General features: G+C 52.8%; 4 protein-coding genes across 12 annotated transcripts in view; 3 read left to right on the forward strand and 1 right to left on the reverse strand.

The window, feature by feature from the left end:
• Positions 1–3,125, forward strand: part of B3gat3 (beta-1,3-glucuronyltransferase 3) — a 7,812-nt gene extending 4,687 nt beyond the window's left edge. The window contains exons 3-5 of the mRNA XM_008837529.2: positions 1,231–1,591; positions 1,771–2,061; positions 2,633–3,125. Of these exons, the coding sequence (XP_008835751.1) occupies positions 1,231–1,591; positions 1,771–2,061; positions 2,633–2,731 (751 nt within the window). The 3' untranslated portion in view covers positions 2,732–3,125. The remainder of the gene's footprint in view (positions 1–1,230; positions 1,592–1,770; positions 2,062–2,632) is intronic.
• Positions 3,126–3,205: 80 nt separating this feature from the next.
• On the reverse strand, positions 3,206–5,285 carry Rom1 (retinal outer segment membrane protein 1). The gene is given in 5 exon segments (XM_008837530.3): positions 3,206–3,760; positions 3,873–4,119; positions 4,548–4,588; positions 4,590–5,125; positions 5,128–5,285. Coding segments are annotated over 5 exon segments (1,056 nt in total). The 5' UTR covers positions 5,144–5,285; the 3' UTR covers positions 3,206–3,544.
• Positions 5,286–5,644: 359 nt separating this feature from the next.
• Eml3 (EMAP like 3) lies at positions 5,645–18,608 on the forward strand. Of its 8 annotated transcripts, none has more exons than XM_008837536.3 (22): positions 5,645–5,963; positions 6,782–6,953; positions 7,027–7,287; positions 7,398–7,508; positions 9,759–9,826; positions 9,980–10,103; positions 10,305–10,475; positions 10,629–10,698; positions 10,787–10,897; positions 11,273–11,368; positions 12,359–12,514; positions 12,666–12,807; positions 13,159–13,310; positions 13,389–13,514; positions 13,597–13,728; positions 14,786–14,853; positions 15,597–15,685; positions 15,758–15,855; positions 15,969–16,056; positions 17,086–17,184; positions 17,537–17,557; positions 17,643–18,608. In XM_008837536.3, the coding sequence occupies exons 1-22, from the start codon at positions 5,942–5,944 to the stop codon at positions 18,038–18,040; spliced, it is 2,775 nt and encodes a 924-aa protein (XP_008835758.1). In that variant the 5' UTR covers positions 5,645–5,941; the 3' UTR covers positions 18,041–18,608. The 8 variants fall into 8 exon arrangements, with proteins under 8 accessions (XP_008835758.1, XP_008835759.1, XP_017654699.1 ...); XM_008837537.3 differs by having other exon boundaries at positions 7,030–7,287; XM_017799210.2 differs by having other exon boundaries at positions 5,654–5,963; positions 10,575–10,698; positions 17,427–17,557.
• Mta2 (metastasis associated 1 family member 2) overlaps positions 18,317–22,962 on the forward strand; it is a 9,695-nt gene continuing 5,049 nt past the window's right edge. The window contains exons 1-7 of one of the 2 annotated variants that reach the window (XM_008837538.3): positions 18,317–18,819; positions 19,463–19,530; positions 20,392–20,485; positions 22,023–22,140; positions 22,274–22,337; positions 22,496–22,613; positions 22,841–22,943. In XM_008837538.3, the coding sequence (XP_008835760.1) occupies positions 18,792–18,819; positions 19,463–19,530; positions 20,392–20,485; positions 22,023–22,140; positions 22,274–22,337; positions 22,496–22,613; positions 22,841–22,943 (593 nt within the window). In that variant the 5' untranslated portion in view covers positions 18,317–18,791. Of the gene's footprint in view, positions 18,820–18,909; positions 19,273–19,462; positions 19,531–20,391; positions 20,486–22,022; positions 22,141–22,273; positions 22,338–22,495; positions 22,614–22,840; positions 22,944–22,962 lie in introns of those variants that run through there. The other variant, XM_029565607.1, reaches the window with a different exon arrangement.

The raw sequence follows: 22,962 nt of genomic DNA on the forward strand, positions 1-22,962 counted from the left end.
ATTAATTATGGCCAGGTGTGGTGGCACACACCTTTAGTCCCAGCACTTGAGAGATAGAGGCCGGTAGATTTCTGTAAGTTTGAGGTCAGACTGGTTTACATAGTGAGATCCTGTCTCCAGAAAATAAAGTCATGTTGCTGGGCATGGTAGCTCATGCCTATAATCACAGTACTGAGGAGGCTAAGACAAGAGGATTGGAGTGACTTTGAGGTTAGTCAGGGCTACATCCATCTAAACTTAAAGACCAATCGGCATAGTGGCATGTGCCTTTAGTCCCAGCACTCAGAGGCCAAGGCAAGCAGATCTCTGTGAGTCTGAGGCCAGCCTGGTCTACATGGGGAGTTCCAGGCCAGCTAGTGCTACATTGTGAGACCCTGTCTCAAAGAAAGAAAAAAAAAAAAAATGGCTGGAATGTGTAACTCAGTGGCAGAGTGCTTGCCTAGCTAGTATATGAAAGGCCTTGGGTTTAGTCTTTATCTCTGCAATAGGTAGCCTACATAGTGGATTCAAGTCAAGACTAGCCTGAGGTACAGTGTGAGACTGTCTCAAAAAGCCAAAATAATAAAATTGTTACAAAGTATCTGATTAACTAACTTTTTTGGTACTGGGGTGGGGGGAATTGAACCTACCATTGAGCTACATCCTTTTGCTAATCCAGTTTTATACCTAAATAAACTTGAGACTCAGATTAAGCCATTTCCCAAAGAATCTCACTTGATAAATTACAAAACTGAATATGCAGGGCATAGTGGCCCATGCTTCTAAATCCCAGCACTGGGAGATGGAGGCATTCAAGATCATCCTCACCTACATATAGAGTTTGAGGCCAGCCTAACTGGTAACTGTGTGAGACCCTGGGTCATGACACAATAGCAACAAAATTACAATACAGAGTCAAACCCAGATCTGTCTGATTCCAAAGCATGTACCTTATAGTCTTCCTACAGACAGCCCTGGGTTGCGGGTGATGACCATGAACTGGAGAACTGGAAAGGCAGAGCAGGAGAGCATCCTCATGTGTAGCATCCTTGAAGCCCTGGGTTCAGTCCCCAGAAACACTCGCACATAGACACACACAAGAGACACACTGACCCACAGAGGAAGTTTGTGCACTGGTGTGAAAAAAGCTGGGGCCATGCTAGCAGTGTCCCAGGAGTGGCTATCTGTTGGTGTCCTGGGTGCAGTGGGCCAAGGTTGCCTGGCCTTCTTCCTGCATCTCTCCCCCTGCAGGCTGGTACAGAAGGCAGAGCTGGTTCGACTATCCCAGACCCTGAGCCTGGTGCCCCGGCTACACTGGCTGCTGGTGGAGGATGCTGAGGGCCCTACCCCGCTGGTCTCGCGGCTGCTCGCTGCTTCTGGTCTCCTCTTCACACACCTGGCTGTCCTTACCCCAAAGGCTCAGCGGCTCCGGGAAGGCGAGCCAGGCTGGGTCCGGCCCCGAGGAGTAGAACAACGCAACAGGGCCCTGGATTGGCTCCGGGGCCGAGGGGGTGCTGTTGGGGGAGAGAAGGACCCACCTCCACCAGGGACCCGGGGAGTCGTGTATTTTGCTGATGATGACAACACCTATAGCCGGGAGCTCTTTAAGGAGGTGAGCCCTGGGATGAGGCTGGAGAAAGGCCAGATAGCATCAGCTTCATCCTTAACATTGCTTACCAGTGTTGCTGTTGGCTGCTGGATGAAGTTGGGGAGCAGGGAGCAGCCTCAGTAAACCAAGTGTTTTTTTCCTCCTGGCCACCCCTTTGTTTCTTCTCTCCTGGTCTCCATTAGATGCGCTGGACTCGGGGTGTCTCAGTGTGGCCCGTGGGGCTGGTAGGCGGCCTGCGATTTGAGGGTCCTCAAGTACAGGATGGCCGGGTTGTGGGTTTCCACACTGCTTGGGAGCCCAACAGGCCCTTCCCCCTGGACATGGCTGGATTTGCTGTTGCCCTACCCTTGCTGTTGGCTAAGCCCAATGCCCAGTTTGATGCTACTGCACCACGGGGCCATCTGGAAAGTAGTCTCCTGAGTCATCTTGTGGATCCCAAGGACCTGGAGCCACGAGCTGCCAACTGCACTCAGGTAAGAGGATGGAGGCAGGCACAGAAACCCACATCAAGCTGATTGCCCACCTTTAATTCCAGCACTTAGGAAGCAGAGCCAGGGTGATCTCTGTGAGTTGGAGGCCAACCTAGACTACATAGTGAGACCCTGTCTCAAAAAAAAAAAAAAAAGAAAAAGCAAAGAGAAGAAAAGAAAGGCGTGGTGGTGCACTTGGGAGGCAGAGGTAGGCAGATCTCTGAGTTGGAGGCCAGCCTGCTGGTCTACATAGTAAGTTCCAGGCCAGCTGGGGCTGCAGGGAGACCCTGTTTCAAAAAATAAAAAAAAAAAGAGAGAGTGAGAAACCTGGCTATTGAAGGGCTACTGGGAGAAGTGGAGGGGGAGGGGTCTCCTGCTACCACATCTGTCAGATTTCTCTCAGAGGGTCAAAGAACAAAGCCCCGTTTTAGAGGCACTGAGGTCCACTCACACTCTTCATACTTTATAGCTATCTGAGTGTAGAAGGGTTGTGGAGGGCAGTGGGAGGATCCGTTCTACCGACGTGGTGTGCCCCACAAGACTGGCTGGCCTCAACTCTGAACATCCTACACAGGTACTGGTGTGGCACACACGGACAGAGAAGCCCAAGATGAAGCAGGAGGAGCAGCTGCAGCGGCAGGGCCAGGGCTCAGATCCAGCCATTGAGGTGTGATGGTGGCCTCCCCCCAACTTCCACCTTATTTTAGGCACAGACTTTGTGGGACTGGGCTCCAGGCCAATCCAGGATGTGGTTTTCTAAGTCCTGACCCCTCAGAACCAGAGGCAGCCCCTCCAGCCACAGGGTGTGGCCCAGCTGCTTCTCTCCTCCCCCCAGCCTGCCATGGGGCACTGCCCACAGGCTGGGGACAAGCAGTCGTTTGTATTGAGCCAGGTTACCCCTGTATGGGGTAGAGTAGGACAGACAACCCAAGAGGGAGTGGCTAAGGAAATGGTAACTTACTGGGGACCAGCATGCACTGGGGAGCTGGAGGAGCTGGGCTGGACCCTCCCCACCTGAGCATGTGGACTCCCTTCCTACCTCCAGAATAAAAAAATCTCAACCAGGAGGGGCTTCGTGTTTCCCTTCACTGGGCACACCTCCCTGCTGCTCTCTGAGCATGAGAGATTTGGGATCCTTCTTTACCAGGCATCAGTTCTGTCAGGGCCCCATCCCCTTGACAAGAAAGAGCAGTGGCTTCCATCTAAAAACTTTATTGAATCTGTACACTAGAAGCAGTCTCTAGTTCTTTGGGTGTCACTTTCCTGTCATCCTGAACTATTCTGATCCCTGGTGGTTTGGGCTGAGCCGCAGGACACTCAGATTTGTTTTTACCTCAGGTTTCTAGCTCTAACTATTCTTAAGTCTTATAATCCCAGAGATCTTCCCTTCCCTGAGCCTTGGTAAAGAATCGCAAGTTTCTCCAGGTTTGTACATCCCTCCCTTCTTCCCTCCCCTCCTCCTCCCCCACCTATAGGACACTAGGCCTCAGGTAGAAAGAACATCCTTGGGTGGTTCCTCTTCTTGTGGGGCCTCCTCAGGTACTGGCCTGTGGGCAACACCCCCCTGAAGCCATGTAGCTTTCAATATCTCTTTCAGCCCAGCAGGAAAGAGATAGCCCTGGGTCACTCCATCCCCATCAATGGCTCGGCCAAGCCCCTCCAGTGCTGTCTGCAAATACCGCAAGCCAAGGAGCACTAGAGCCTGTGGGGGAATCGAGAGGAAAGAGTGGTGGGTCTGTGCATTTGGGACCACAGGGCAGGGGGGTAGGGCCCTTCCCAGGTGGAAGGAGGCCAGGGGCCCTTTGCTGACCCACTTCCAGCAGGAAGGTGACTGCCAGCATGCCTCCCAGTGTGCTTGACAAACCCCATAGGTGCCCTAGCAGCACCTCATGGCACCCTTGGGCCCAGAGGTTTAGATTGGGCTTTCGAGGATCAAAGAGGGGATGGGCATGGGGGTCTGAGAGTTGGCTTTGTAGGCAAGGATGGGGTGAATGGGGATTGCAACAGGTGAAGGGGACTCCATCAATCAGGTATAGGCCTTCCACATTGCTTTGGATCTGGCTGCAAGGGGATAAGCAAGAGTGTTAGATGTCTGAGGACAGAAGCCTGGGGGAGCAGCTGAGGACAGGGAGTTGAGACAGAAAATGATAGCAAAACATCTACTGAGTGCTTTACTATGCACCAAGCATGTTTAATTCACTTATCCGCACAACAACTCTGTAAGATAGGTACCTATCTGGAAGATAAAGGTAGCTATAGTTATTGGGAATGGGTCCAGAGTGGTTTGGCAACATGCCCCGCCTGAGCTGATAAACAAGAGCTATAACCCATTCTCCCAACCACTATGTTCTATTTATTGCACAATGGGCGAGGAGAGGTGGAGTTTCAAGGCAGAGGAAGGAGTCTAGGTAGGAGAAAGAGGAGGAAAAGGAGGAGGGGGGGAGGAGGAGGAGGAAGTGGAGGAAAAGAGAAGCAAATCAGTCACTCACTCAACCACATCCTGATCAGTGGGATCCAGGTAACGGTTGCTGGTTGCTGACCCACTGGACCCCAAACCAATCCTTGCAGCCATGGGTCCCACAGCAGTGGTACCTCGATCACAGCTCATCCATTAGTTGTGTGGCATGACAGTGCCCAGGCACCTCTGTGTCCTTGTAGTGAGCCAAGGCAGTCCCCAGGCCCTCCTCCAGTCCCTGATCCAGACTCACAGGTAAAACCAGGGCTAGCCCCAAGGCAAGGACCAGGAGCCCCCCACCTCCAGCAGTGCCAGTCACCAGCAGTGGACTCAGAACCCCTTTCCAGGGAGGGTATCTAGCTGCATCCAGACTTGCCTGGCTGGTTCCTGCCCCGACTAGTCCTGTGCTCAGAGCCACCGCACTTGCTGCCAGGGCAGTCTGGGGCAGGGCAGGGAATCGATAGGAGGGAGCCAGGAAGGTGCCAAGGTACCACAGCTGGACCAGGAGGTGCCCGCTACAGAGGAGGGTGAGGCCACCGGCCAGTGCCAGCAACCAGGAAAGGAACCAGAGTCCCGGTGCCAGACGGATGCGGGGTTGGAGGGATAGCACCGCGGCAGCACTGGCGCCATCTCCCATCTCTGCCAGAGGGAATGTGGAGCCGTCGGGGATGGGGGTTGGCCGGGGAAGGCAGGATGCTGAGTCGGCTCAGCCTGGCTTCAGCAGGGCTAATGCCATCCTGACCCCAATACCCTGGGCATCCTCCTACTCCAGCTTTATAACCCTCTGCCAGCCCCAATTCGGGATGCCTCGGCCTTGCCCTTTAGGAAGGCCCCGCCCCCAGGCAGAAGGCCCATTTTGTGACCCCGCCCTGCCCCTTCGCGGAAGTGAAAGTTTGGGCGGCCCGGTCCTGCCAGGCTCGGGGCTGCGAGCGCGACACCCCAAGACGGGTGTCCCTTCCCATAGCCCTAGGAGCTCCGGGGCGGGAGACGGACGAGGGCCTGGCGGGGTCAGGGGTCAGTCCGGTGCCTCGCCCCCGGCCGGAGCCTCGGGGCCCGGACAGTGAAGGGTTACCTGGTGGCCCGCCCCCCCCTCGGGCCCGCCCCCCCTCCCGCGCTAGCGGGCGGCTCTGCGTCCCGCGCCTGTTTGTGCTGCGGCTCTGGGGCCCGGGACGGCCCCGCCATCCCACTCCCGGGAGCCCAGAGCCGCCCCCGGAGAGTCGAGGCCCCGGCGGGCCCTGGAGACTGTGGTCCCGGCTCTACAGTGCCCCCTCCAGGCCCCGTCCGCGCGCCCGACAGCGCCCCCGGGGGTGGCACGGCCGCCCTTCGCGCGCGCCCCGGGGTGCTTGCTTCCCCTCTCCCCAGCCATGGCCCCTGCGGCTTAGACGCCGCCGCCTCCGCTGCCGCCGCTCAGAGCCACAAGGGGGCCAGATGGACGGGGCCCCGGGGCCCGGTGAGTACGGGGCGGGGCGGGCGGCGTGCCCCTTCCCGGAGCGCCGGCCGGCCGGGCGCTGCCAGTGCTGGACTGGACGGCTGTCTGGCGCGCCCGCGTGGTCCTTCGCCCCAGGGGCTCTGAGCATCCTCAGTTGTCCCGGTGCTCACTCTAGTTCCTGGCATCTCCTCCTGTCATTTCGGATTTCTTTAGCTGTCCTGCTCCGTGCTTCTCTGTGTCCCTGGAAATTTCCCTACCCCCTGTATCACTCTGGTCCTCTTCCCTGGGAAATCCGGATCTTTTTACTTCTGAGCCCCATGGTTACCTTGGGATGTACACTGTAACTACTCACAACTGATACCCTCAACCCTAGGTAGCCTTCCTTGTGCTCTGGCTGCTCAGTTTGACTTTTCAGTCCTGCCTCCTCTTTAGTGTCTCTGGCTCTGTGGCTATGCTTTTTGATAGAGACTTGAGCTTGCTGGTGGTGGGGTGGGAGAGTTGTGGTTCCTCACAGTACTGTGAGTCTCTCTGTGGCTCCCATGTACCTCGGCAGTACTCCATATTTTCTCCCTGGTACTCCATGGTACTCCCTGTTTCTGCGGAGGCTGAGACAGCGACAGGAAGGGAGCTTTGCCAGGCTCACTGCCTGCCTTGCCAGAAGGAGGGAGGCCCTTGAGCCTCTACCACCTATCTCCTCCCCTCTGAATGAGTGAGCCTTCAAGCCTGGGGCTGCTTGAAAGGGGCCATCCTACCAGACAGCTGTTGAGACTGTATGGAGACAGAACTCACCCAACCCTCTAGGTAGTGGCATTTTCTGAGTGCATCTTGCCCTTCTCCAGGTGAGGGTCCTGCTCAGGAGGCCCTGCAGTCCCTGAGCCAGAGGCTCAGGGTGCAAGAAGAGGAGATGGAGCTGGTAAAGGCAGCCCTGGCAGAAGCCCTTCGAGTCCTGCGGCTGCATTGCCCCCCTACCTCCTTGCAGAGCTCTGGTATACCAGCTTCTACAAGGAACAGGTAGGCATGTCAGCGCACCCCTTCTTCCTTCCTGGGAACTCTGAAGCATCAGATTGATTTGCTATCTCCTCAGCAGCCTTACAGCCCCTCCAGGACTGCCACCTACCTGCAGCCCTTCTCTGGTGAGCCGAGGCACCCAGACAGAGGAAGAGTTAGAGACAAAGCCATCCTCTGAACCCCCTGGCCTGAGCAATGGGCCTTCAGCCCCTCAGGGGGCCAGCGAAGAGCCCAGTGGGACCCAGTCTGAAGGAGGGGGCAGCAGCAGCAGTGGGGCAGGCTCGCCTGGCCCTCCAGGGATCCTCAGGCCTGTGCAGCCCCTTCAACATGCTGACACGTACGTGCCCTGTGGCAGAGGCTGGGATGGTTGACAGGCTGGGATGGTTGACAGGATTGAGAAGTAGGGCTAAAGGGCTCGACTGTCACCTCTTCACTCTGCCCCACTAGGCCACGAAGAAATTCCTCCTCCTCCTCTCTCTCAGAGCGGCCCCGGCAGAAACTCTCCAGGAAGGCAGCTTCCTCAGCCAACCTGCTGTTGCGGTCAGGGAGCACAGAGAGGTGGGCAGTCGTTCCCCTCTACTGGCTGTACCCCTGGCTCAACTTCTTGACTTTCTCCATTCCTGGGTGGGGTGGGTGACCTCATCACCCAACAGGAAGAAAGAAATAAGCATTGCTTGGGACTCCTCCAGCTAAGCTCTTCACCTCCTTCATATCATTCAGCCCCTACACCCTTGGTGGGTGGGTGATCTCATGCTGTCCATTGTACAGGTGAAGCAGGCTCAGAGAGGGAAACCACTGCCTGAGGTCACAGAGTCAAGATTTGAACCCAACCTTTCCTGATTCCAGTTCTGCTGACCTTTTCTAATATTTTATTATTTTTATTTTATGTATATGAGTGTTTTGCCTGCATGTATGTGAATGCATCTGTGTTGTAATATTTTGAAGCCAGAAAAGGTTGTCAGATCCCCTGGAACTGGAATTAGGGATGGTTGTTAGCTGCCATGTGGGTGCTGGGAACCAAACCCAGGTCCTCTGCAAGAGTAGCCAGTACTCTTAACCACCTGATCTTTTCATAACACCATGTACCTTTCAAAGACTGCAGGAACTTTTTTTTTCTTTTTATGAGACAGAGTCTTACTCTTGGCTGCTCTGGAATTCATTTTGTAGCCAAGATTGGCCTAAAACTCACAGAAGTCTTCCTTTCTCAGCCTCTTGAGTACTGGTGATATTTTTGTTTTCTTTTTTAAAATTATTTTTATTATGTGTGTATGAGTATTTTGCCTGCATGTGTGTAAGTGCACCCATGTCATGCAGTGCCTGCCCACAGAGGTCAGAAGAGGGTGTCAGATCCCCTGGAACTGGAGTTACAGACAATTGTTAGCTGCCATGTGGGTGCTGGGAATCAAACCTGGGTCCTCTGAAAGAACAGCCAGTGCTCTTAACTGCTGAGCCATCTCTCCAGTCCTTTCTTTCTTTCTTTCTTTCTTTCTTTCTTTCTTTCTTTCTTTCTTTCTTTCTTTCTTTCTTCTCTCTCTCCTTTCCTTCTTTCCTGTCTCCATCCCTTTCTTCCTTCCTTCCCTTCTCTCATTTATGTAGACCAGGCTGGTCTCAAATTCACTCACAGGATCCATTTGCCTCTGCCTCCTGAGTGCTGGAATTAAAGGCATACACCACCACACCTGTTCCACTTTTTTGTTTGTTTTGGTCTTTTTGAGACTGGGTCTCCCTGTAGCCCCAGCTGGCCTGGAACTCACTGTGTAGACCAGGCTGGCCTTAAACTCACAAAGATCCACCTGCCTCTGCCTCCCGAATGCTGGAACTAAAGGCATGCACCACCACATCTGGCTGATTTATTTATTTTTATTTTATGTGTAAGGGTGTTTTGCCTAGGGCTGGAGAGATGGCTCAGCACTTAAGAACACTGGTTGTTCTTACAGAAGACCTGGGTTTGAATCCCAGCACCTACATGGCAGCTAATAACCGTTCTTTAACTCCAGTCCCAAGGGATCAGACAGCCTCTTCTGACCTCTGTGGACATTGCACGACATGGGTACACTTACCTACATGCAGGCAATACATGCATACACATAGAATAGAAATAATTTAAAAAATTTTAAAAGAGTGTTTTGCTTAGATATATGTATACTGGTGTTGCACAATGCCCACAGAGGCTGGAAGAGGGCATTGGCCCACTGGAACTGGAGTTGTGGATGGTTGTTAGTTGCCATGTAGGCGCTCAGAACCAAACCCAGGTCCTCTGCAAGAGCAGGCAGTGCTCTTAACCAGTGAACTGTTTTTCTAGCACCACCCCCCAGCCTTTCTTGGTCTCTATTTTCTTCTCTGAAGAGCTAATATCAGTTTATCACCCAGTGACAGTGATCTCTGGAATTCAGCTGTCCCTTTCTTGTGAGAGGTAAGGCCTTTGTTGCCTACCTCCCAGATTCCTGAAAGGCAGGTCTGGTATTGGTATACACTTTCCATTTACTTTGACCCCATTTTACAAATACAGAAATGAAAATGTTGGTAGAGGTCTGGAGGAAAGGTCATAGGCTGCAAGCTTTGTGGTCCTGTCCTATCTATTTTATCTCTTTTTTCTTTCCTTATTACCTCCTTCCCTATACCCCCCCCTTCTTTTTCCCTTTCTTCCATTGGAATTAAAAGTTCTCATCTCTCTAGGGCCCTGTTGCTCTGATAGCACCCTCACACGAGCAGGGTTGACTTGGAAGGAACCTCCTGTCTGGCTTGCCCCTCGCCCCTCAGGTTATGGGACCTGATCCTAGTCCCTGTGCTTTTACCTCTTCCCAATAGCCGTGGGAGCAAAGACCCCCTCTCCAGCCCTGGGGGTCCTGGATCTCGGAGGAGCAATTATAACTTGGGTATGTACGCAGTGGCAGAGGGAAGAACCTGGACGACAGAATCAGTGTTTGGGTTATACCCCAGGAGCTATTTGCGGGGAGCTGTCAAATATGGCGGGTGTATTGCTCTGGCTTTCCTGGGTGGAAGGCTGACCCCTCCACTTTTCTCTGCAGAAGGCATCTCAGTGAAGATGTTCCTTCGTGGCCGCCCCATTACCATGTACATCCCATCCGGCATCCGAAGCCTTGAGGAGCTGCCCAGTGGCCCACCCCCGGAAACTCTCAGCCTTGACTGGGTGTATCCTACCCTCCAGTCCTATGGCGGACCCCCCTTTCCTTCTTTATAGTTTCTTCTTGAGTCTGTGGAGACAGAGAACCTTCTGAATTGTTCCCACTACCCTTCTGCAAGCAGCAGTGTCAGCGGAAAGTTTTGTCCTTTTCATGCTCCCCTCTCTTCTCTGGATTCTGATCCTTTCCTTGACTATGGCTCCCACTTCAGTTATGGGTACAGGGGTCGTGACTCTCGCTCTAATCTGTTTGTGCTGCGTTCTGGAGAGGTGGTCTACTTTATCGCCTGTGTGGTGGTACTGTACCGGCCTGGGGGAGGCCCGGGGGGTCCTGGAGGTGGTGGCCAGCGACATTACCGGGGACACACAGACTGCGTTCGATGGTGAGGGGCCTGGGGGCCTGGGGTTGGTGGGCTTGGCAGGAAGGAGGTCTGGCTGGGTGTAGAACGGCAGGAGAGACAATTGTCTTGCTGCTTTTCAAGCAAGGAGGAGCTGTCTTGGACGGTCTTAAGAGACACTCCCCCCCCCCAACTTAGCCTCGCTGTTCACCCTGATGGTGTTCGTGTAGCCTCAGGACAGACAGCTGGAGTGGACAAGGATGGAAAGGTAAGGTCATAGTGGAATATCAAGCAGACAGGATGCGATTTCCAGCCCAGTTTTTCCTGCAAAGCCCTGACCCCTTCCCTTGTTTCAGCCCCTGCAGCCTGTGGTTCACATCTGGGACTCAGAGTCACTCCTGAAGCTACAGGAAATTGGACTGGGGGCCTTTGAGCGTGGAGTTGGGGCTCTGGCGTTTTCATCAGTGGTGAGCTGGGCACAAAGCTTTTGAACTCCTATTTTTTTTTTTTTTGAGGCAGGGTCTTATGAAATTTAGGCTGGCCTGTAGCTCCCTATGCAGTTTAGGATGTCCTTGAACTCCTACTCCTCCTGCCTCCACCTTCTGAGTATCAGCATCATAGGCATGTGCTACTGTGTTCCGCTAGACCCCTATTCTTGCCCAGTACTCTTTCATTTCATCAGGAATCCTGGGAAGTTGTGCTGTCCTGAGCCTGCACCCAACCAGTACTTCTAAGAGACATGTGTCGACTTCTGTCTCCCAACCTATGATAGAACTCCTATGTAATGGCCAGGAATGCCTAGACCTCCAGTGTTCAGGGCTCTGCTGTATCTCCATCCTCAGGATCAAGGTGCTTTTCTTTGTGTGGTGGATGATTCCAATGAACACATGCTGTCAGTGTGGGACTGTAGCCGGGGAACGAAGCTGGCTGAGATCAAGGTGAGGAACCCAGGTGGCTTGGTGGTCTCGAACTTGGCGAGTGGGAGTGGTGGAGTAGAGAGAGAGTTCCAGACATCCCTATACATTTACTTCCTCTCTGACTGGGGCAAAGCTGCCAGCTTTGGTTTCTTCATCTGTGAAATGGGAACTACTGTAGTTCTGATAGGGAATAAAATTCTTAGGGGACCAGTTTCTTTTTTTTTTTTCTTTCTTTTCTTTTTGTAGTGCTGGGGTCAAACTCAGGGCCTTGAGTATACCAGGCAAGCATTCTATCACTGAACTATACCTCCAGCCTAGGACCACAGCTTGAAGGAAGATTGTCTTGGAGCTTCTGCAGGCCAGCTGTCAGATGCAGATTGAGTTAAGGAGAGTAGATTTTGTTGGCACAAGCCTATAATCCCAGCTACTCCAGAGGCTGAGCTGGAGAATAGGAAGTTCAAGGCCAGCCTGGGAGCACAAGGCCAGCCTAAGAAACAGTGAGACTTAGTCTTAAAATAAGAAAAAAAAAAAAGAGGGCTGACGATGCAGTTTAACAGTAGGGGGATTAGCTAGCATGCACAAGGCCCTAGGTTCAATACCTGCGTACTGCAATAATAAAAATAAATGGAAGAGTCATGTATATAGCTCATGCCTGCAATTCTGGTACCTGGGAGGCTGAAGCAGGAGGATCACTGAGAGTTCAGCTCAGCCTGGGCTACATACTGAGTTCCAGGCCACAGCTGGTCTACAGAACGAGAGGCTGTCTGAAAAACAACAGCAAAATAAAAAAGGCATGCATGGTGGTGTATATCTACAATCCTAGTATTTGGAAGGCAAAGGCAGGAGGATCGGGTGTTCAAAGCTCCTCCTCAGCTGACTACCTAGGGAGTTCTGGGACAACCTGAGATACATGAGACCCTGTCACAAGAAATAGATGAGAAAGTTGAAGAGTAAAGAAAGGAGGGTGCTCAGGGCTTAGGGTGGCCGAATCAAGTGTCTTCCCTTCTTCAGAGTACGAATGACTCAGTCCTGGCTGTTGGCTTCAGTCCTCGTGACAGCAGCTGTATTGTCACCAGCGGAAAATCTCATGTCCACTTTTGGAACTGGAGTGGTGGAGCAGGGGTTCCAGGGAATGGGACCCTCGCCCGGAAACAGGGTGTTTTTGGGGTGAGCTGTGGATGAGTGAAAGGCGGTGGGGAGGGCAGAGTGGGACTGGAAGGATTGGTCTGAGTACTGTAGATCCTCAGGTACCCCACTACTCCCAACTCTCCATGACATCCGGACGTTCCCTTTGACCTCTGCTCTCTGGCCCCTCCAGAAATACAAGAAACCCAAGTTCATCCCTTGCTTTGTGTTCCTCCCGGATGGAAACATTCTCACTGGAGACTCCGAGGGGAACATTCTCACCTGGAGGCGGAGTGTCTCCGATTCTAAGACCCCAGGCAGGGGTGGGGCCAAAGGTATGTGCTTGGAGCTAGCATCTAGGATGTTTGTACCCCAGAAAGTCTATGGGAGCATGGGAGAGGTTTCCCATCTTTTTACCTTGAGAACTGATCATTCTCTAGGGGAATGAGCTAGACGGGTAGGGGACTATATGGCAAAGGAGAGAGGACGAGGGATTTGGATTTGTCAGCTCTCAGGTTTAGAGTTGTTTGCCACACTTCTCAGAGCTGTACTGGCAGTCAGGAGGTAGATAGTATTCTGTAGGTACTAAGTAGCTGGGAGTTATTACTTTACTGTAATGGCCAAAGGGGCCCCTTTTCCTACTTCCCTGAACTCTAAAGGCAGCCTACCTGGGGCTTTACCAACAGAGACCTACACAATTGTGGCCCAGGCACATGCTCACGAAGGTTCCATCTTTGCCCTGTGTCTCCGGAGGGACGGGACAGTGCTGAGTGGTGGTGGGCGAGACCGCCGGCTGGTACAGTGGGGGCCTGGGTTGGTGGCCCTCCAGGAGGCTGAGGTGAGACCTGGGCTGAGGTCAGGGGGTGGGGAGAAAAGGAATGGTCAGTGGGTTCCTGACATTGTTACTACTCTGCAGATTCCAGAACACTTTGGGGCTGTGAGGGCCATTGCTGAAGGGCTTGGTTCTGAGCTGCTGGTGGGCACCACAAAGAATGCATTGCTGAGGGGAGATTTGGCTCAGGGTTTCTCCCCTGTTATCCAGGTTGGGAAGCCAAAAGCCAGGGGAAGAGGTGGGGGAAGGGAGGTGGAAAGGAGCAGTGGTGACAGGTCATGCTCTGTTTTAGGGCCACACTGATGAGCTCTGGGGACTGTGTACACATCCCTCTCAGAACCGCTTCCTCACCTGTGGCCACGACCGGCAGCTCTGCTTGTGGGATGGGGAGGGCCATGCGTTGGCCTGGAGCATTGACCTAAAGGTAGTAGCCACCCTTGGTCCTCATGCCACCCTTTCTATGACTCCCAATGACCTTTCCTTCTACATCTGGGACAGCCATTTGTATTATGGTTATAAGGCTATTCAAATGGGAATTCTGTACAGAGTAGTAAAAGCATTGCCCCTGCCTCAGGCTTTGTCTTGGTCCAGCAAAAAGGTTCACTTATAGCACAGGTAGGTGATTAGGTGTTTTCAGTCTTTCCCTGATTTGCTCCAGTCACCCTGCCTCCATCCCATCCATGTCTCCTGTCCCCTTCTTCTCTGGTCTTCTTGGGAAGAGTCTTTAAAGGAACCCAGATGACAAGGTGTTGTTAAAATTCCCTCACTAGAAAAACATTTTATTAAACTTTGGGTTTCTGTTTGTTTTTTGAGATAGTCTCCCTGTAGTCTCAGCTGGCCTAAACTCTTTATGTAGACCCCACTACCACGCCCAGTCTTAAACTTTTATTATTTTGGTTTGGGAGACATGGTTTCCCTGAGACAGGGTCTCTCTGTAGTCCCAGCTGGCCTAGAATTTACTATGTAGACCAGGCTGGCCTTAAACTCACAGAGATCCACCTGCCTCTGCCTTGGGAATGCTGGGATTAAAGGCATGAGCCATCACGTCTGGCTGATTTACCTATTTTGATTTTCTGTGTATGAGTGTTTTGCCTGAATGGAAGTTCACGTGTTGTGCAAAGCCTACATAGGCCAGAAGACATTGGGTCCCCTGGAACTTGAGTTAAGGATGGTTGTTAGCCATGTGGGTGCTGGGAATTGAACTTGGGTCCTCTGGAAGAACAGCCACTGCTCTTAACCACTGAGACATCTCTCCATTCCCCAAACTTTATTTTTTAATTCTCATTCTCATACATACTTAGTTTTGGTTGTAGTCTAGGCCCTTTCCTCCCCTATCTCCCTGGCCCCCATCCCCTGCATCTTAAGTCCCTGGTATTTCCCTTTATACTTTCATATCTTGCCTCCACCCCTAGCCCCACCCCCACCCATCTCACAGGCCTCTTAGAAAGGCATTTTCCTGAATTTATCTTCTCTTCTCCCAGGAGACTGGTGTCTGTGCTGACTTCCACCCAAGTGGGGCAGTTGTGGTTGTAGGACTGAACACTGGGAGGTGAGAGATGACCAGGACTCCTGTGAGGGAAAGCAGGGAGATCTGGGTAGGGTTCCTGGTAATAGGGGAAGGGACAAGAGGTGACCAAGGCTGCTTAGGTGCCCAACTGCATCTTTCCATGTCTCGATGCTTCTGTATAGCCCAGGCCTCCCCTACATTGTTACACAGCCTGTGACTATCTCCAAGCCTTTCCAAGATACACTCTCTGAGTCTGGGAGGGTTCCTGGTAATAGGGGAAGGGACAAGAGGTGACCAAGGCTGCTTAGGTGCCCAACTGCATCTTTCCATGTCTCGATGCTTCTGTATAGCCCAGGCCTCCCCTACATTGTTACACTGCTTGTGACTATCTCCAAGCCTTTCCAAGATACACTCTCTGAGTCTGGGAGCAGAGGGGGTGGCAGCCCAGGATGGAGAAGCAGTGGGATTAGGAGGGTGACAAGCAGGGAAGTGATAGGCTTACTAGCTCCACAGGCTCTTATGGCAGGCCTAGTCTCTAGTTTTTCAGCATAGCTCTAGTGCAAGGAGCATCTGACTTCTTATCCAGGAGGCATCAGAAGCCCCTCAGCTTTTATCTGCCCTTAGCTTCTTCTCAGTTCTCAGTGTAAGAATGCAATGATGGCTTCTCTTCCAACATCACAGCTTTTGAGGTTCTCTGACTCACATCCCCTCATTTCCTGCCCAGAGCCCCACTGGGGGTAGCCTCACAACCTATCCTTTTGCTTCCCTCTCTTCCTTCCTTCTAGGTGGTTGGTTTTGGACACAGAGACCAGAGAGATTGTATCTGATGTCACTGATGGCAATGAACAGCTCTCAGTTGTCCGGTACAGCCCAGGTGGGAGCCCCCCCACCCCTGGACTGCAGAGTCTTCCTTGGCCCTTCTCTCTCTGAGTAACTCTCTTTGCAGATGGATTGTACCTGGCCATTGGTTCCCATGACAACGTGATCTATATCTACAGCGTTTCCAGCTGTGGTACCAAGTCCAGTCGCTTTGGCCGATGTATGGTGAGAAAGTCAGGGTTAGGGGTGGGATAGGTTAATTGTGGGCATGCTAACTTAGGCCTGATGCATTAAGGGAACATGGCTAACTTGTTAAGCTCTTGACTCTCATTCTCCAGGGTCACTCAAGTTTCATCACTCACCTTGACTGGTCCAAGGATGGGAATTTCATCATGTCCAATTCTGGAGACTATGAGATTCTTTACTGTGAGTGGCAGTGAGGAGGATAAATGAAACCTGTCTTTTTTTTTTTTTTTTTTGGGGGGGTTGAGACAAGGTCTCCCTGTAGCCCAGCTGTCCTAGAACTCACTATGTAGACCAGGTTGGCCTTGAAATCAGAGATCCGCCTGCCTCTGCCTCCTGAGTGCTGGGATTAAAGGCATGTGCCACCATGCCAGGCTTTGAAAGTCAATTTGGGGGGGGGGAGAGGGGAGGAAAAAAAAAACCTTTTTTTTTTTTTTTTTTTTTTTTTTTTTGGTGGGGGTTGGGACAGGATCTTTCTAGATAGTGCTGGCCTGGAATTCACTGTGTAGCCCAGGATGGCTTTGAACTAGTGATCTTCCTGGTTATGCTTCCTGAGTACTGGGATAACAGCTGTAGGCAACCATACTAGGTGCTGGTGGGAGGGTCCTAGTTAGAGGGGGATGAATACTGGAGGAGCATCAAGCAGAGAGCTGACAGATGGAAAGGTGGGGATAGGGTTAAAATGGAGTTGGAATTGTACACATGGGGTAAATTTTGTAATTTGGGAAGGTAAATCAGTTTCATATCGCATCTACTTGAGGGAGTTGAAAAATGCACTAAGAAAAGATTATTTTGGAAAAGTTTCTCAGGGTAGGGGTGGAAGGGTTAACTTATTTAGGAAGGAGAAACTGAAGAGCTGTTAGAACTTTATCCAGAGGCAGGAGGACCAAGAGCCAGTTAAAGCTAGACTCTCTGAAAACGGAACCAGCAGGGCCTGGTGGATCTCTTTGCCTTGGAGGCCAGCTTGGTCTACATCAGTAGCTCTAGACTTGCTAGGTTTACATAGTGGGACTTTGTTTCAAAAACAACTACCACCCCCACCCCCCAAAGAAAACAACATAACTGATCAAAGCCAAACCAAATAACTTCAGCAAGAAGTCAGGAAGCACACAAGTGGGTTTCACAACGGAGGGCCACCCCTATGATGAGGTCACATTCCCAACTGTGGGAAGAGTGAAAAGCTGAGCTGGGTTGGGCAACCTCTCTACCTAGGGGACGTGGCTGGAGGCTGCAAACTACTAAGGAATCGCTATGAGAGCCGAGACAGGGAATGGGCTACCTACACCTGTGTGCTGGGCTTCCATGTCTACGGTGAGCAGCCAGCCAGGACAGGGCCCTGGGGTCTTTTAGGAGGGCTGGAGACAAAGTGGACCCAGTTCTGGGCTCAGAATGCTGGGTATGTGTTGTGAGGTGAGGTGGGCGTCTTACCGCCAAATTCAGCCCAAATCCCTTTGTCCCATGGGGCTGGGAAGGGTTGCCTGGAACATGGCCAGTGGGTGAAGCCGGAAACAGGGTTGTGGGTGGCGGCCTGCCTGAGCCGCCTACTGTGTTAGGTGTTTGGCCGGATGGCTCCGATGGGACGGACATCAACTCTCTGTGCCGCTCTCACAATGAACGAGTGGTGGCCGTGGCGGACGACTTCTGCAAAGTGCACCTCTTTCAGTACCCGTGCGCACGCGCCAAGGTGAGGCCGCTGGGGACCATCCGGCCCAGGTGGGCAGGCCTGGGGCCTCTGCCGTCGCTTCAACTCTACTTTTCTTCTGGCCCAGGCGCCGAGTCGTATGTACGCGGGCCACGGGAGCCACGTGACCAGCGTCCGGTTCTCGCACGACGACTCGTACCTAGTCTCGCTGGGTGGCAAGGATGCCAGCATCTTCCAGTGGCGAGTGCTCAGCGCTGGGGGCGCCGGACCGGCTCCGGCCACGCCCTCTCGAACTCCCTCTCTGTCCCCGGCCTCCTCCCTGGACGTCTGATCGCAGCTGGACAGGACACACTCGTCCTGCAGCCTGGTACGGCTCTGGCCGCTTCGGCCGAAACCCCGGGACCAAGGGCAGCCCTCTCCTTGGCTGACTTTTTGACTTCGGTACATTCCCAACCGCGCTCTTGCACATCCGTTAAGACCTGCCGGGCAGCCCCAGCCCGGGTTCTGACTCCCGCTGCCTGCTGAGGGGCAATAAAAGAAAACAAAGTCGCCTCCCGGTGCTTTTGTGGGACGCGGCGGGCGCCCGAGGGGCCCAGTGGGGTGAGGATGAAAGAAAAAGTACAGGGCGGGATCCTAGACCAAACATGCAAATGACAGGCAAAGCCGCTAGCAAATAACCCACTGGCGCAGCGGCGGAGATCCCGAGTGCAGAGAGTTAAATCCAGCTCCTCCGCCCGCCCTCGGGGGCGGGGCCGGGCCGCAACGGAAATAACCGAGCGCGGGGCCGCGGCTGAGCGAAGGGAGCCGAGTTCCTTCCGGAAGTGGCCGATCGGTGAGGTCTTGCTCCCCGACCTGAGCCGAACGCCGGGCCTTGTTCTCCGGATCGGCCGAAGGTGTTCCGGAAGGAGGCGAACCCCGGCGCGGGCACGGTAAATCTTTCCCCGGGCTGGCGGAGCACCACGTCTGCTGGGACGCGGAGAGGACGCGAGCAGCCGGAACCTGACTCCGGTCCGGCAGAAAGCGAGCTCATTCCGGAAGACGCCAAGCAGACCAGGTGCCGGCCTCCGCGTCCCGGGCGTGAGGCTGTAGCGGCGGCGACCGTGCTGGCCGCGATGAACCGCGACGGCTGAGCGAGTGAGGGTGCCTGCTGCGCGGGCCCCGTCGACACTTCCGCCAAGAGCCAGCCCCGCGCTGGGGGCCTCGCCTGGAGCCGAGCTTTGCCCCCGCGAGCCTCCCGCACCTCTTTGTGCGGCCGGAGGCGGCGGCGGGAACGGCCATGGCGGCCAACATGTACCGGGTGGGAGGTGAGTACGCGGGCCGGAAGAGCCTGGGAGACTTCGTGTCTGCCGACGCGGTGAGCCACGTCTGGGGCCGCACTGGCCGAGGTGCAGACCGGAACCGGAACCGGGGCGGGATGGTGCCGCGACGGCGACGCTGCGGGGCGCCGGGTCCCGCGGGGAGGCTAGCGGGCTGTGCGGACTGCGCCGGGAGACCTGGCCCGGGATCTCTGGGCGGGAAGTGGGCTTGGGACACTGGCTCCTTAGGGGCGACCAGGCTGCCGGGGCCCCGGACTGGGCCCGGCCAGGTGCAGGGGAGCCAGCCGTTCTGAGCGAGATTATCTGATCACGAAGGAAGGGGCCCCGAGGTGGAGTGAGCCAATTTGCGCATTTCTCCGACACCCCGGGTGCAACTGCATCGCGGAGTTTTGGGGATTCCGGGAGAATCCTTACTTCTCATCTCTTAAGCCTCACTTTTGAGTAAGGATCTGACTTTAGAACTAGATGCGGCGAGAGGGGGGAGTATCCTTATTTTCTTGTCTCCGCTCAACCCATGTCAGCGTCGTCTCTACCTGTAATTCTGTCTCCTTTTGGTACACACCGACTTTCTGTCTTTCTGATACTCGGGTTCTCTCTGATCTTTACGGTTCTTCCCCACCCCCTCTCACAGATTACGTCTATTTTGAGAACTCCTCCAGCAATCCTTACCTGGTTAGACGGATTGAGGAGCTCAACAAGGTGAGTAGAGAAGAAGCTGCCCTGCCCCCAAGGGGTCTCGTCTGGTATCTAACTACAAGTGGAAGGAAGACCCCCCTCCCCCAATGCTCAGCCTATTTAAGTGAACAGTCATTCATTCATTCGATGAATACAGTAAAGGTTACTGAGAGCTTAGTGGGAAGTTTACTGTCAGTTGGGGTAACGGAAAGGAATTTGGAACTTTTTTTTTTTTTGTCTTTTTGTGACAGGGTCTCCCTGTAGCCCCAGCTGGCCCGGAACTTGCTATGTAGACCAGGCTGACCTCCAACTCACAAAGATCTGCCTGCCTCTGCCTCCAAAGTGCTGGGATTAAAGGCGTGCGCCACCACACCCGGCGGAATTTGGAACTTTTTATATTTATGTATTTATTTATTTAGAGGTAGTTTTCTGTAACCCCAGCTGGCCTAGAATTTGCTTGCTCTGTAGACCATGCTGGTCTCCATCTCAGAGATTAGCCTGCCTCTGTCCCCAAGTGCTGTGATTAGAGGTGTGGACCACTGCACCCAACTACTTTTATTTGCTTATGTGGGATGGGGGTAGGTAGGTCATGGCACCTATGTGAAGGTCAGAGGACAACTTGCAGGAGCTGATTCTCCCTTGTACCATTTGATTGGGTCATGTGGATCAAACCCAGGTCATCAACCAGGCTTGGCAACAAGCACCTTTATCCTGGGAGCCAACTTGCTGGCCCTAGAATTCTGTCTTAAAATGCTAAATCTTTACTGCTAATTTATTGGTCTCTTCTGCTTAGGTCCCTTAGAAATTTATTGACCGTTGCCTCTTCTTTGTGCATGTCCACTTACAAATGACCAGTTTTCATTGCTGTTTTTCTCCCTTCCTTAGACTGCAAATGGAAACGTGGAAGCAAAAGTTGTCTGTCTTTTCCGGCGAAGGGATATTTCTAGTAGCCTCAACAGCCTAGCAGATAGCAATGCTAGTGAGTGTCTTCATTCCTCCCCTCTCTCTTGGCTCCCCAGGCCTTAGGCTTAGGCATGTCCCTACAGGTGTTTCCCCTGGTAGCATGCCCAAGGCAGGGTGTGAGTTTGGGGGTGGGAAGTGCCTGATCTGCAGAGGGAGGCTTGTTGTTGCATGTTGGGGCTGAAAGCGGATGGAGAGACTGTGATAAGGAAAGCCAGAATATGGTTTCTGATGTGAATATGTGTGTGAGAGGAGAATGTTTAGATAAAGGATGGAAAGCACTTTAGAGAAGCAAAGCACTGGGGGAACAATGGGTATGGAGTATGGTGGTCAAGATGCTATCTGGAGAAGCCTGCATAACCCAAAAGCAGCTTCTCTTGTTCTGTGGTGGTAAGACAGTAGGCAGCTAGGAAATGGCAGGAGGCTTTCTTTCTTGGGCTCCCATTTCCTCCTTTGCTGCGTGGGCATCTACCTGCCTTTCCTTCCTCTCATTCCCTTTGTGTGCTCATCTTCTAAATTTTTTCCCCTTTAGTTTTCTTGAGCTGTTTTTCCCTTTCCTTGTTTTTTTTTCTCCTTCCTTATGTTCAGCCTCCCTATTTTCCTTTTTTCATCTTTAGTCATGAAAGGGTTAATGAGCTGGGCCTACCAAGTTCCCTGTCCCTTTGGGGTTTCCAGCCCCATCTGGCAGGGGCTGACCTTGGCCTTGTCCAATCAGAAGGGGTGGGGGTGTGGTCCCCCTCCCCTTAGCCCTGGGTTTCTGGGAGCACACTGGGGAGAGGTGGAGCTTAACACACACACACACACACACACACACACACACACACACACACACAGGAGAGGTGGAGCTTAACACAGACACACACACACACACACACACACCCTTTCAGGGAAACAATGCACACAGACACACACACACCCTTTCAGGGAAACAATGTGCCAATGGGCCTAGGTTTTCCTGTCCCCTTCCCACTTTAGTTGGCACCTAGCCAGGTTAACCTTTTCTACCAAGAAGCTGCTGCTTCTTGGGAAGGAAGATGTTGGTACTGGCTTGGGAGGTGCTATCCTTCAGAGCCCCACAAATTATTATTAGTCAAATAGAAAGGGAGGGATAGTTAGTGTCGAATGTGACGTTTCAGACAGAGCAAGGAGTCTCCTGAGATCTGAAAAAGAGGAACTGGTAAACAACTCGTGGGTACTATTCTTACATCTTGGGTTCCTGGACATCAGGCTGGTTGAGCAAGAAAGCTAAGCATGATGTACTTGTGGTAGTATTTGCTTTCTGGATGGTGTCAACATTGGCGGCTGGTTTGGGATGCTTTTCTATGGTGTTCTTATACTCCCACAGTTCTTCCCTTGACAGTATTAAAGATAGAATTGTGATCCTCTATAAGGAGGCCTACGGCCAAGAGGGAAAGCTGGTAGGGAAAGAGTGAGATGCCTGTGGAAAGTAAGGCAGAACATTTGAGATGGGAAGCATTTTCCCTTGGTTAGCGTTTCCAAGGTACCTTCTTTTTGAATCAGTTTCTGACTTGGTTTCTTCTTCCTTAATGTCCTAGGGGAGTTTGAAGAGGAATCAAAGCAGCCAGGGGTGTCTGAACAGCAGAGACATCAACTGAAGCACCGGGAGCTTTTTCTTTCTCGGCAGTTTGAATCTTTACCAGCTACCCACATAAGGTACAGGACAGTCAGGGCCAGTGTGGCCTGAGTGCCCTCATTTAGAAGATGGAGAGGAAGGGGTGGTATATTGGAGATGGTATAGAGAGGGAATGAGTTGCTCATCCAGGGTTTTCTGACTTGTCTTTCATAGGGGGAAATGCAGTGTGACACTCTTGAATGAGACAGATATCTTGAGCCAATACCTGGAAAAGGAGGTGAGGAGGTTTTGGGAGAAAAGGGCAGGGGGAGGGCATGTTCACAAAAGATGTTGAGGTAAAGGGTTGACTGCCTGGCTGGGGAACACTGGTTACACCTCATGGCTCCCTCCTGTGTGGATTGCTGCCCTGCTTATCTCCTCTCTCCCCATCTCTAGGACTGCTTTTTTTACTCACTGGTATTTGACCCTGTGCAGAAGACACTTCTAGCTGATCAAGGGGAGATCAGAGTTGGTTGCAAATACCAAGCTGAGATCCCAGATCGCCTGGCAGAAGGTAAGCACCAGGACAGAGGCTCTAGAGCATGACAGTTGCTGTGGATGGCATCATCTGGGGTATGCAGTAAACAATCTGCCAGGTTTTCTGATGTGACCCTGACCTAGGAACCTGAGAGAGACAAATGGGCACAACTGAAAGGGGAATTCTGAGGAAGTGCTATTGTGAGTGATTGAGAGACCAGTTCTTTCCCTCCTCCCTGGTGATACTATTGCTTGATTCTTCAGGAGAATCGGATAATCGAAACCAACAGAAAATGGAAATGAAAGTCTGGGACCCAGATAACCCTCTCACAGACCGGCAGATTGATCAGTTTCTCGTGGTGGCTCGGTGAGGGGTGGGTGGGTGG

Source organism: Nannospalax galili, unplaced genomic scaffold (assembly GCF_000622305.1).
Source record: "Nannospalax galili isolate Female #2095 unplaced genomic scaffold, S.galili_v1.0 scaffold818, whole genome shotgun sequence".
Taxonomy (NCBI): domain Eukaryota; kingdom Metazoa; phylum Chordata; class Mammalia; order Rodentia; family Spalacidae; genus Nannospalax; species Nannospalax galili.